The sequence below is a fragment of the Esox lucius genome, chromosome 1 (genome assembly GCF_011004845.1).
Source record: "Esox lucius isolate fEsoLuc1 chromosome 1, fEsoLuc1.pri, whole genome shotgun sequence".
In the NCBI taxonomy this organism is placed as follows: domain Eukaryota; kingdom Metazoa; phylum Chordata; class Actinopteri; order Esociformes; family Esocidae; genus Esox; species Esox lucius.
In genome coordinates, this window is record NC_047569.1 from 2,508,943 (window position 1) to 2,522,286 (window position 13,344).

The 13,344-nt window shown below is 46.4% G+C and overlaps 1 protein-coding gene across 2 annotated transcripts in view; it reads left to right on the forward strand.

Annotated features, from left to right (window-relative positions):
* col4a3 (collagen, type IV, alpha 3) overlaps positions 1-13,344 on the forward strand; it is a 303,630-nt gene that overhangs the window by 197,549 nt on the left and 92,737 nt on the right. For both annotated transcript variants that reach the window (XM_029119708.2, XM_029119709.2), the window contains exons 28-29: positions 1,402-1,506; positions 13,220-13,314. In XM_029119708.2, coding sequence (XP_028975541.2) covers positions 1,402-1,506; positions 13,220-13,314 — 200 coding nt within the window. The remainder of the gene's footprint in view (positions 1-1,401; positions 1,507-13,219; positions 13,315-13,344) is intronic.

Below are 13,344 nucleotides of genomic sequence, written 5' to 3' on the forward strand. Positions count from 1 at the left end.
ATGTATCTCGAATCATTCAAGGTTTCTCATAGCTTTTTACAAGGTCACGCAAAACATGGGAAATCAGAGGAGAACCCCCCTCTCAGCCATAACACCCAACTATATACAAACATGTCTAATAGTCACAGGTGCAGGTCATCATCTACAATCAAAAAGAAGGAGACATACAACATGATCACACAAGGCCTTGACGTAACCTATACGTGCGCACATACAAATACACAGAATAACGGAACTTGGTGAATTATGCATATTACTGTGAGTTGGGGAAATGGGGAACATCATACGGGTCAGTAGAATAACACTAACATTCATACATCCATGCTCACATAATTACTCCCTCCTTCTTAAAGGGACCTAGAAGGTGGGCTATGAAGGCCTCTCTTCACAGTCCGTAACAGTGAAAGTCTGTGTTGGTAAATAGTGCAACCATTTAAGAATAACGTTTCTCAGTGTAAAATTGCGAAGAGTTTGACCTGTTGCTAATTAACCTAATTAGTTGTGAGACCTCACCACTGTCACTGACGAGCTTGCATGACATGAACAAAGGCATTAATTCGACATGCAAACCTGTTGGGGGGGCTATCTGGATGCTCATCTAGCCCCCGTTGGGTTTCCACAAAAGCGTTTTTCCACAAGAAGTATCTCTTGTACATTACAGGGGGGGAGATAAATATTGTGTGGTTGGATGTATTACACAATCCCTCTCCAAAAATGAGCACAAGCAAATTAACAACAATAACATCAAAATAGGATATTTTAATATTAGATAATGTTCTCTACATTATCTTTAGCTCAAATAATTTCTCAGTGTGCTCCACCTTATAATATTTTTTAACTTACGTAAAGTATTATTGAAATATACATTTTTACTCATTTAGAATTTCCCCCACATACTTTTTACCTTTCAAAATGTAGCCTACACAATACAAACTAAAACTATAGACAATCTGCAGACCTTTATTTTGAAGGCAACATGAAAATCAGAAGTCTTATTGTTACAGCCAAATGCGATTTGTGACGTGAAAACAATGACTTGGTCCCACCTTGAATAAACAAGTGAGTTGGAGAAATTATTTTTGTAATTTAGTTACCTAATAATTGTGCACACCAATTGTTGCCTAATAATTGTGCACACTTATATATTCCCCTGAGAAATATCTAAACACATTGTTCCTTAAACATTCAGGTTTGAGGTTTAATGACATTTGTGTTTGTTCAACAATAAAATAAATCTTGAGGAATACGATTTGCCTAATAATTGTGCACACAGTGTAGCAAATCATACTTATGGCCATGTGGTAGGCCAAAATGCATCCATTGTCTTGCCAACATAAGACTATAAGGCATCAAGCTATTCTAGGTCATTATGTGTATTTTTTTTTTTTTTTTTTTTTTTAGGTAATCCTGGTGTAAATGGCTGTCCTGGCTTTCCTGGCAACACTGGCCCAAAGGGGGATAGAGGCCTGTCTGTCCAGGGCCCTCCCGGCAACACTGGACCAAAAGGTGAGAATTTACTACCCGTAATGATTTGCAGTATCTTAAGATCTTACTGAACCACTTCGCAGGAACAAACACACTGCTCCTGTATTTCTCACAGTTTCTCAGTCATGTATGAAATATGGTCAAATGCACCACTGTAGATACAGTATGACAAGTGAGTCTACACATATACACTTAGTCTACACACCATTAGCATAGTATTTATCAGTTTGATCAGAATTACAGTGTTGACAGTGTTAATAATATAAATGACTTTTGTAGCTGGAAATGTTCTATGGAATATCTAAATAAGTGAACAGAGGCTTATTGTCAGTAACCACCATTCCTGTCTTCCAATGACACATTGTATTTGCTAATCATAGCATAGCATAGCATAGCATCATCTTCCGCTTATCCGGGGCCGGGTCGCGGGGGCAGCAGTCTAAGCAGGGATGCCCGGACTTCCCTCTCCCCAGACACTTCCTCCAGCTCTTCCGGGGGGACACCGAGGCGTTCCCAGGCCAGCCGGGAGACATAGTCCCTCCAGCGTGTCCTAGGTCTTCCCCGGGGTCTCTTCCCGGTGGGACGGGACCGGAATACCTTCCCAGGAAGGCGTTGCGGAGGCATCCGAAACAGATGCCCAAGCCACCTCAGCTGACCCCTCTCGATGTGGAGGAGCAGCGGCTCTACTCTGAGCTCCTCCCGGGTGACCGAGCTTCTCACCCTATCTCTAAGGGATCGCCCAGCCACCCTGCGGAGAAAGCTCATTTCGGCCGCCTGTATCCGGGATCTTGTCCTTTCGGTCATGACCCAAAGCTCATGACCATAGGTGAGAGTAGGAACGTAGATTGACCGGTAAATCGAGAGCTTCGCCTTGCGGCTCAGCTCTTTCTTCACCACGACAGACTGATACATCGACCGCATTACTGCAGAAGCTGCACCGATCCGTCTGTCAATCTCCCGTTCCATCCTTCCCTCACTCGTGAACAGGACCCCTAGATACTTAAACTCCTCCACTTGAGGCAGGCACTCTCCACCAACCTGAAGTGGGCAAGCCACCCTTTTCCGACTGAGGACCATGGCCTCGGATTTGGAGGTACTGATTTTCATCCCCACCACTTCACACTCGGCTGCAAACCGTCCAAGTGCATGCTGAAGGTCCTGGCTTGAAGGGGCCAACACGACAACATCATCCGCAAAGAGCAGAGACGAAATCGTGTGGTCCCCAAACCTGACACCCTCCGGCCCCTGGCTGCGCCTAGAAATTCTGTCCATAAAAATTACGAAAAGAACCGGTGACAAAGGGCAGCCCTGCCGGAGTCCAACATGCACAGGGAACAAGTCTGACTTACTGCCGGCAATGCGGACCAAGCTCCTGCTTCGGTCGTACAGGGACCTGACAGCCCTTAGCAAAGGACCCAGGACCCCATATTCCCGAAGCACTCTCCACAGGATGCCGCGAGGGACATAGTCGAATGCCTTCTCCAAATCCACAAAACACATGTGGACTGGTTGGGCAAACTCCCATGAACCCTCCATCACCCCGTAGAGGGTATAGAGCTGGTCCAGTGTTCCATGGCCTGGACGAAAACCACACTGTTCCTCCTGAATCCGAGGTTCTACTATCGGCCGTATTCTCCTCTCCAGAACCCTGGCATAGACTTTCCCGGGGGGCTGAGAAGTGTGATCCCCCTATAGTTGGAACACACCCTCCGGTCCCCCTTCTTATAAAGAGGGACCACCACCCCGGTCTGCCATCCCAGAGGCACTGTCCCCGACTGCCACGCGATGTTGCACAGGCGTGTCAGCCAAGACAGCCCCACAACATCCAGAGACTTGAGGTACTCAGGGCGGATCTCATCCACCCCCGGTGCCTTGCCACCGAGGAGTTTCTTAACCACCTCGGTGACTTCTGCCCGGGTGATGGACGAGTCCACCTCTGAGCCCTCATCCTCTTCTTCCTCAATGGAAGACGTGACGGCGGGATTGAGGAGATCCTCGAAGTACTCCTTCCACCGCCCGACGACATCCCCAGTTGAGGTCAACAGCTGCCCACCTCTACTGTAAACAGCATTGGTAGGGCACTGTTTCCCTCTCCTGAGGCGCCGGATGGTTTGCCTAGAATCTCTTCAAGGCCAGCCGATAGTCCTTCTCCATGGCCTCACCGAACTCCTCCCAGGCCCGAGTTTTTGCCTCCACAACCACCCGGGCTGCAGTCCGCTTGGCCTGCCGGTACCCGTCAGCTGCCTCTGGAGTCCCACAAGCCAACCAGGCCTGATAGGACTCCTTCTTCAGCTTGACAGCATCCCTTACTTCCGGTGTCCACCACCGGGTTCGGGGATTGCCGCCTCGACAGGCACCGGAGACCTTACGGCCACAGCTCCGAGCGGCTGCTTCGACAATGGCGGTGGAGAACATGGTCCACTCGGACTCAATATCTCCAGCCTCCCTCGGGATCCAGTCAAAGCTCTGCCGGAGGTGGGAGTTAAAGATCTCTCTGACAGGAGACTCGGCCAGACGTTCCCAGCAGACCCTTACAGTACGCTTGGGCCTGCCGAGTCTGTCCAGCTTCCTCCCCCGCCATCGGATCCAACTCACAACCAGGTGGTGATCAGTTGACTGCTCCGCCCCTCTCTTCACCCAATTTCCAAGACATGTGGCCGCAGGTCAGATGAAACGACAACAAAGTCGATCATCGACCTGCGGCCTAGGGTGTCCTGGTGCCACGTGCACTGATGGACACCCTTATGCTTGAACATGGTGTTCGTTATGGACAAACTGTGACTAGCACAGAAGTCCAATAACTGAACACCGCTCGGGTTCAGATCAGGGGGGCCGTTCCTCCCAATCACGCCCCTCCAGGTGTCACTGTCGTTGCCCACGTGGGCGTTGAAGTCCCCCAGTAGAACGATAGAGTCCCCAGTCGGAGCACTTTCCAGCACCCCTCCCAGAGACTCCAAGAAGGTCGGGTACTCTGCACTGCCGTTCGGCCCGTAGGCACAAACAACAGTGAGAGACCTATCCCCGACCCGTAGGCGCAGGGAAACGACCCTCTCGTTCACCGGGGTAAACTCCAACACATGGCGGCAGAGCTGGGGAGCTATAAGCAAACCCACACCAGCCCGCCGCCTCTCACCATGGGCAACTCCAGAGTGGTGAAGAGTCCATCCTCTCTCAAGGAGTGTGGTTTCAGAGCCCAAGCCGTGCGTAGAGGTGATCCCGACTACCTCTAGTCGGAACCTCTCAACCTCACGCACCATCTCAGGCTCCTTCCCCGCCAGCGAGGTGACATTCCACGTCCCTAGAGCTAGTTTCCGTGTCCGGGGATCGGGTTGTCTAGGCCCCCGCCTTCGACTGCCGCCCGATCCTCTCTGCATCGGCCCCTTATGGTCCCTCCTGTGGGTGGTGAGCCCACGGGAGGGCGGCCCCATGTCGCTCGTTCGGGCTGGGCCCGGCCGGGCCCCATGGGGAAAAGCCCGGCCACCAGGCGCTCGCGAACGAGCCCCAACCCCGGGCCTGGCTCCAAGAACACATGATTTTTTTCTTCATTAAGGGGTTTTTGAACCGCTCTTAGTCTGACCCGTCGCCTAGGACCTGTTTGCCTTGGGAGACCCTACCAGGGGCATATAGCCCCAGACAACATAGCTCCTAGGGTTACTCGGGTACTCAAACCCCTCCACCACGTTAAGGTGGCAGTTCAAGGAGAGGTATTTGCTAATCTACGTTTTTTATTTTAAAAGGCTAATTAATCGTTAAAAAAATATTTTCCCATTATGTTAGCACTGCTGAAAACTGTTGTGCTGATTCTAAAAGCAATGAAACTGGCCTTCTTTAGACTAGTTCAGTATCTAGAGCATCAGCGTTTATGGGTTCGATTACAGCCTCAAAATGGCCAGTCTATTCATCTGGTCATCAGTCTATTCTTGTTCTGTGAAATGAAGGGTATTCCATGTGAGAAATTGCCAAGAAACTGAAGACCCTCGTACAATGCTGTGTACTACTCCCTTCACAGAACAGCACAAACTGGCTCTAACCAGAACAGAAAGAAGGTTTGGGAGGCCCCGGGGGCACAACTAAGCAAGAAGACAAACATAGATTGTCTAGATTGAGAAACAGACACCCTCTCAGGTCCAAAACCGGCAGCTTCATTAAATAGTACCCGTAAAACATCAATCTCAACATCAGCAGTGAAGAGCAGACTCTGAGATGCTGGCCTTCTAGGTAGAGTTTTTCAGTCCAATGTCTGTGTTCTTTCACCCATCTTAATCTTTTCTTTTTACGGAGATATGGAGATATACATTTTTCTTTGCAAATCTCTAAGTGATTTCTATGTGACCCCAAACCTTTGAACAGTAGTCTATATGTTTATAGTTTTGAAGTAAAAAAATCCTTTGCACATAGGACGGCATATGTTTCACTTGTTCTGTCTCGTCTCATTTGTATTGTTTCCTTTGGTTATGGTTCAAGTTCTTTTTTTAAATGTCCTCCCTGTGCTTGTTTCCTGCCTCATCAACTTTTACTGGTTTGATATTGCCATTGAGTCTCAAACAGATATAGCAAGATTTGCAATTGGAAAAACCCTGTGCAACACCTCATCAAGGATAAATAATAAAAAAATCACACAGGTCACCATAATAGAGAGAGCACTTTAAAATAAAACTAAGATTATTTAAGCACTTTGTGAGTGAACAGCATTTCTCACTTAAATATAATTCAAAGGAAAAAACAAAGACTGTAGCAGATTTATACCCTTTGATAATATTTGAGACAATATTCCAGAGTGATGGATGGGACTGCCTACTACCCATCATGTTATGGCAGGCCAAGTGAGTCACAATCAGTAGTGCAAGATGCTATAATGAACAAGTCCACATTTTGGCAGGCAACACATCACGTGTTGGAAACACTTTGGGAGACGACACGTCAGGTGATGTTATTGAAGCACACACATTTGAATGGGCCATCTACATATTTAAAAAAATATACTCATTTCAATTTATCTTCTCTGTCTTTTTCCCACAAATGAACTTGTACATTTGAATCACAGACAACAGTGAATACAATTTTGTGCTACTGACTGATCGTATATAGCAGATTGTTATTGTATTACATTGTAAAATACATCAATATGATTGTTCTACAAAACTCAAAAAGAATGAAATTATCCGATTTCCCTTAATTTTTTCATCCATAATCACTGGTTCTGTTGGGTTGAAACATATACTATACATTTGCAGGCCTATTATTTATTTAACTTCAGCAGAAACAATAAGACTCAACATTAGAGATTCGGCAGCAACAATAAGACCTCACCTTCATGTTTTGCCTTCGAATAAAGGTCTCTGGTTTGTCTATAGTGTGTATTGTGTAGGCTACATTTTCAAAAGGAAAACTATGTTGGGGGAAGTATAAATTAAACAAGTTTTACATAAGTAAAGAATATTATAAGGTGGAGCACACTGAGATATGGTTAGAGATTAAGTAAGTTAATGTATAGAACCACACTATAATTTCCATCCCCCCACTATAATGTACAAGGGATATTTTTTGCGGAAAAACGATTCACTTACTTAGGAGGGTTTGTAGAACGACAAACATAATGTGAAATCATGGGGCGCTGTGCTGCATCCAGTAAAACTATATTTTATTAGGAGACTGGTAGGCAATTCATAAGCAGTTTTACATAATGCTTAATTGAGAGTGAGCTTCACAAAGACATTTATATAAGTGGAAAGAAAACACTCACTTTCCTACCAACCTACTTTCCTAGCTACATAGCCAAACTACCAATAACAAATTCACTAGCAAAGTTTATGGTGATGGATCTGCAGCCTTGCCAAATGAATGCCAATGTGTAAATAGTAATATCAAAATAAGCAACAAGTGCTGGACATAGTTGCCACCAATTAAAAAAATATGTTACATAGTAATTGTTGTAAGTTTTCTATTTTTGAGTTGTTCACATTTGAGAGTTAATTTAAATGGCATTCAGAACACTGATGTCTGCATATTTATGGACGTTTTTCGTGGATTTGGCAGGGGCAGTGCTCTAAGAGAGGCAGAAGTACACACAATCAGAAGATTGAAAGGTTGTAAGGAGACGTTTCACAATGGCTCACAAGTGTCTACCACAATGATCTTGTCCTTCCTGGAATCAGAGGACATTATAGCCAGTGACAAATAGATGAACATTTGGGCTCTGCATTATGTTTACATTCCCAGAACAAACAAGCACTTAAGAATATTTTGCAATCAATGGAACCATCATGGTCTATGAACAGAAGGCAGACATTCACCACTTCAGGGGTTTGTTCAGGAAAGCCTAGCTCTGTAGGGTAGGCCACTGACAGCAATTAAGGGAGGCTAAGAGTATTAGTTCTGATGCAGAGGCAACAGAGGCATGAAGAGCTGATTCTTATACAGGAGCATCTGAGGCACAGAGAGCTGGTTCTGACCAGGAAGCAGAAACTTAAATGCCCTGGACACTAAGTTAATGTCCCAGAAAATCGGTTCTCTTTGGACCCTGCTCACATGAATCAACTTTCATAGCTTGTTGACCCAGTTGTTGGTTACAGAGATGGATAAAAATGGATGTTCTTCAAAGTGTGCTAAGATACCTGGAGTCTGTTAATTCGCTTTAAAATTCAAATTAAAGCTGAGTTGTCAGCACCTTTTTAACTTGATGCTGTGACAACTAAGTCCTTTATTAGAGTTGTTCATATTGTCAAAATGCTCTAAACAAACAGAATCTGACTAGCTCTGCTGTTAACACAAAATGTAAATATTTCTTTTAACATTAGCAATAGCTACCATACATCACACTACACACATTATTTTTCAGTGAACTCTACATTACTTTTCTTTTTGGAAATCCTGTTGAATTCTTAAAGCTGAATACAGTTGTGAAAAGCAAAATGTTGCTGACATGTTAATGTTGTGCTTGTGTTACACAAGTACTAAAACCTTGATTACAAAAGTAGAAATACATACATCCTTGAGTTTGGCACACACCTACTTGTATTGGGGCAGGCTGTTGATTGAGTTACATAACCAATAAAGACAAGTGAGGCAATTACAGTTGGAGACATACATGCCCATGCCTTAAAAATACATGAACCACATGAACAGATTAACAACTTCATCTTGCCATCACATCTCTCCGGGAGCCATCACTTTATCGTGGTGGAGAGGTTTGTGTGTTCCTATGAACCTGAGGGCTGTGTTGTCCGGGCCTTAGTGCTCCTGGTAGGGTTTCCCATGGCAAAGTGGTCTCAGGGGAGGAGCCAGACTTAGAATGGTTCGAAATAACCCTATGTACAAACGAGGAAGAGGAGGAGTTACCCTGCCCGGAGGAAGCCCGGGGCCCCCGTCTGGAGCCAGGCCCAGAGGGAGGGCTCACCGGCGAGTGCCTGGTGGCCGGGTTTGCCACGGAGCCCGGTCGGGCATAGCCCGAAAAAGCAACGTGGTACCCCCCTCTCCATCCTATGGGCCCACCACGCATGGGAGGAACCGCTGGGGTAGGGTGTGCTGCCATGTGGGTGGCAGTGAAGGCCAGGGGCCTCGACGGACCAGACCCGGGCGGCAGGGGCTGGCTCTGGGGACGTGGAACGTCACCTCACCTCTTTTTGGAGACCCTGAATGGAGTCCTGTATTGGGCTCCAGTAGGGGACTCGATAATTGTGCTGGTTGGACTTCAACGCACACGTGGGCAATGATGGAGACACCTGGAGAGGTGTGATAGGGAGGAACGGCCTTCCTGATCTGAACTCGAGTGGTCGTTTGTTGTTAGAGTTCTGTGCTAGTCATGGATTATCTATAAAGAACACCATGTTCGAGCATAAGGATGCTCATAGGTATACGTGGTACCAGAGCACCCTAGGCCGAAGGTCGATGATTGATTTTGTGATCGTGTCATCGGATCTGAGGCCACATGTTTTGGACACTTGGGTAAAGAGAGGGGCAGAGCTGTCAACCAATCACCATCTGGTGGTGACTTGAGTCAGAGGGTGGGGGAAGACTCTGGATAGACCGGGAAAACCCAAATGGGTAGTGCGGGTAAACTGGGATCATCTGGAGGAGGCCCCCGTCCAAAAGATCTTCAACTCACACCTCCGAGCTTTTCTGGCATCCCTGTGGAGGTTGGGGGCATTGAATCTGAGTGGTCTAAAGTGGTCGAAGCTGCGGCGGGGAGCTGTGGTCTAAAGGTCTTAGGTGCATCAAGGGGTGGTAACCCTCGCACACCTTGGTGGACACTGGTGGTCAGGGAAGCCGTCCGACTAAAGAAGGAGGCCTTCCGGATATGTTATCCTGGAGGACTCCGGAGATGGTTGCAGTATACCGACAGACCCAAAGGGCTGCGACCTCTGCTGTGAAAGAAGCAAAACCGTGGGTGTGGGAGGGGTTTGGGGAAGCCATGGAGAAGGACTTTTGGTCGGCACCAAGGTGTTTCTGGAAAACCGTCTGCCACCTCAGGAGGGGAAAACGGGGAACTATCTAAGCTGTGTACAGTAAGGATGGGACACTGTTGACCTCAACTGAGAAGGTAATTGGGCGATGGAAGCAACACTTTAAAGAGCTCCTAAATCCCACTAACACGCCCTCTATATTGGAGGCAGAGCTGGAGGCTGATAGGGAAGCATCATCAATCTCCATGGCAGAAGTCACTAAGGTAGTCAAACAACTCCCCAGTGGCAAAGCTCCGGGGATTGACGAGATCCGTTCAGAAATGTTGAAAGCTTTGGGTGTGGAGGGGATGTCTTGGATGACACGCCTCTTCAACATTGTGTGGGAGTCGGGGAAAGTGGTGGTTCCACTGTTCAAAAAGGGGTACCAGAGGGTGTGTGCCAATTACAGGGGTATCACACTTCTTAGCCTCCCTGGGAAAGTCTACTCAAAGGTACTGGAAAGGAGGGTTCGACAGATAGTCGAACCTCAGATTGAAGAGGAACAATGTGGATTCTGTCCTGGTCGCGGAACAACTGAATATGGGAATATGCCCATGGGAATATGCCCATACAGTCTACATGTGTTTTGTGGATCTGGAGAAGGCGTATGAGGAAGGGGTTGCAGTTCGGTGGGCTGGGGATCTCATCGCTGCTTTTTGCGGATGATGTGGTCCTGATGGCATCATCGGTCTGTGACCTTCACTCACTGGACCGGTACGCAGCCGAGTGTGAAGCGGTTGGGATGAGGATTAGCACCTCTAAATCTGAGGCCATGGTTCTCAGCAGGAGACCGATGGAGTGCCTCCTCCGGGTAGGGAATGAGGCATTACCCCAAGTAAAGGAGTTCAAGTATCTCGGGGTCTTATTCGCGAGTGAGGGGACAATGGAGCGGGAGAATCAGAGCAGTGGGGGCGGTATTGCATTCACTTTACTGCACTATTGTGCCGAAAAGAGAGCTGAGCCGGAAGGCAAAGCTCTCAATATACCGGTCAATTTTCGTTCCTACCCACACCTATGTTCATGAAGGCTGGGTCATGACCGAAAGAACAAGATCGCGAGTACAAGTGGCTGAAATGGGTTTTCTCAGAAGGGTGGCTGGCTTCTCCCTTAGGGATAGGGTGAGAGGCTTCTCCCTTAGGGATACGATCAGTCAGTAGCAAAAACTGTAATTCACTTTTGTCTGTGATTCAAATTTACAAGTTCATATGTGGGAAAAAGATTGAGAAGATTAATTTAAATGAGTATATTTTTACAAATATGTAGATGGCCCATTCAAATGTGCTTCAATAGCATCACATCGTTTGCCAAAGTGTGTATTTCGATAACATCACCTGATGTGTCGTCTGGCAAAGCGTCTGTCTATAATGTTATGTTAGGTGTCGTCTGCCAAAATGTGGTCTTGTTCATTATGGCGTCTTGCACTAATGATTGTGACTCATTTACCCTGCCATATCATGTCGTGCTGAAGCGATTCCTTGTGTTAGGTAGGGTGCCTGAGAACTCAATGGTGGATATATTGTTGGGGAATTTGTTACCTCCGCACACGTGGAAAAACTAAACACTTCTGGGTTGAGCAAGCAATGTATAGTGGGGAGAACAAGTATTTGATACACTGCCGATTTTGCAGGTTTTCCCACTTACAAAGCATGTGGAAGTCTGTAATTTTTTTCATAGGTACTCTTCAACTGTGAGTGACGGAATCTAAAACAAAAATCCAGAAAATCACATTGTATGATTAAGTAATTGATTTTCATTTTATTGCATGACATAAGTATTTGATACATCAGAAAAGCAGAACTTAATATTTGGTACAGAGACCTTTGTTTGCAATTACAGAGATCATATGTTTCCTGTAGTTCTTGACCAGGTTTGCACACACAGCAGCAGGGATTTTGGCCCACTCCTCCATACAAACCTTCTCCAGATCCTTCAGGTTTCAGGGCTGTCGCTGGGCAATACGGACTTTCAGCTCCCTCCAAAGATTTTCTATTGGGTTCAGGTCTGGAGATTGGCTAGGCCACTCCAGGACCTTGAGATGCTTCTTACGGAGCCACTCCTTAGTTGCCCTGGCTGTGTGTTTCGGGTCGTTGTCATGCTGGAAGACCCAGCCACGACCAATCTTCAATGCTCTTACTGAGGGAAGGATGTTGTTTGCCAAGATCTTGCGATACATGGCCCCATCCATCCTCCCCTCAATACGGTGCAGTTGTCCTGTCCCCATTGCAGAAAAGCATCCCCAAAGAATGATGTTTCCACTTCCATGCTTCACGGTTGGGACGGTGTTCTTGGGGTTGTACTCATCCTTCTTCTTCCTCCAAACACAGCGAGTGGAGTTTAGACCAAAAAGCTCAATTTTTGTCTCATCAGACCACATGACCTTCTCCCATTCCTCCTCTGGATCATCCAGATGGTCATTGGCACTGGTCATGCGCTGGCTTGAGCAGGGGGACCTTGCATGCACTGCAGGACTTTAATCCATGACAGCATAGTGTGTTACTTATGGTTTTCTTTGAGACTGTGGTCCCTGCTCTCATCAGGTCATTGACCAGGTCCTGCTGTGTAGTTCTGGGCTGATCCCTCACCTTCCTCATGATCATTAATGCCCCACGTGATTGAGATCTTGCATGGAGCCCCAGGGAGATTGACCGTCATCTTGAACTTCTTCCATTTTCGAATTATTGCCCCAACAGTTGTTGCCTTCTCACCAAGCTGCTTGCCTATTGTCATGTAGCCTTCCTAGCCTTGTGCAGGTCTACAATTTTATCCCTGATGTCCTTACACAGCTCTCTGGTCTTGGCCATTGTGGAGAGGTGGGAGTCTGTTTGATTGAGTGTGTGGGCAGGTGTCTTTTATACAGGTAACAAGTTCAAACAGGTGCAGTTATTGCAGGTAATGAGTGGAGAATAGGATGGCTTCTTAAAGAAAAACTAACAGGTCTGTGAGAGCTGTAATTCTTACTGGTTGGTAGGTGATCAAATACTTATGTCACGCAATAAAATGCAAATTAATTATTTAAAAATCATACAATGTGATTTTCTGGATTTTTTTTTAGATTCCTTCTCTCACAGTTGAAGTGTACCTATGATAAAAACTAGAATTAGGAAAACCTGCAAAAATCGGCAGTGTATCAAATACTTGTTCTCTCCACTGTATGTAAGTATGTGATAAGCAGTGTGATAGTTATCTCTGATACAGATTTGTTGTCTCTGATATACTTTTTTCAATATTGACTGCATTGGTCCTAAAGCTCATGTATAGACTCAGTCATGAAGTCAAACAATATTCCTTTTCAGGTGAGAAGGGCCAGCCTGGGGTTGTTGGTGCCCTAGGGATTGGGTGCATGGGACGACCAGGACCATCCGGAGCTCCCGGGATGCCAGGTCCTAAGGTAACTAAAGATAATACACAGCAGTGTATA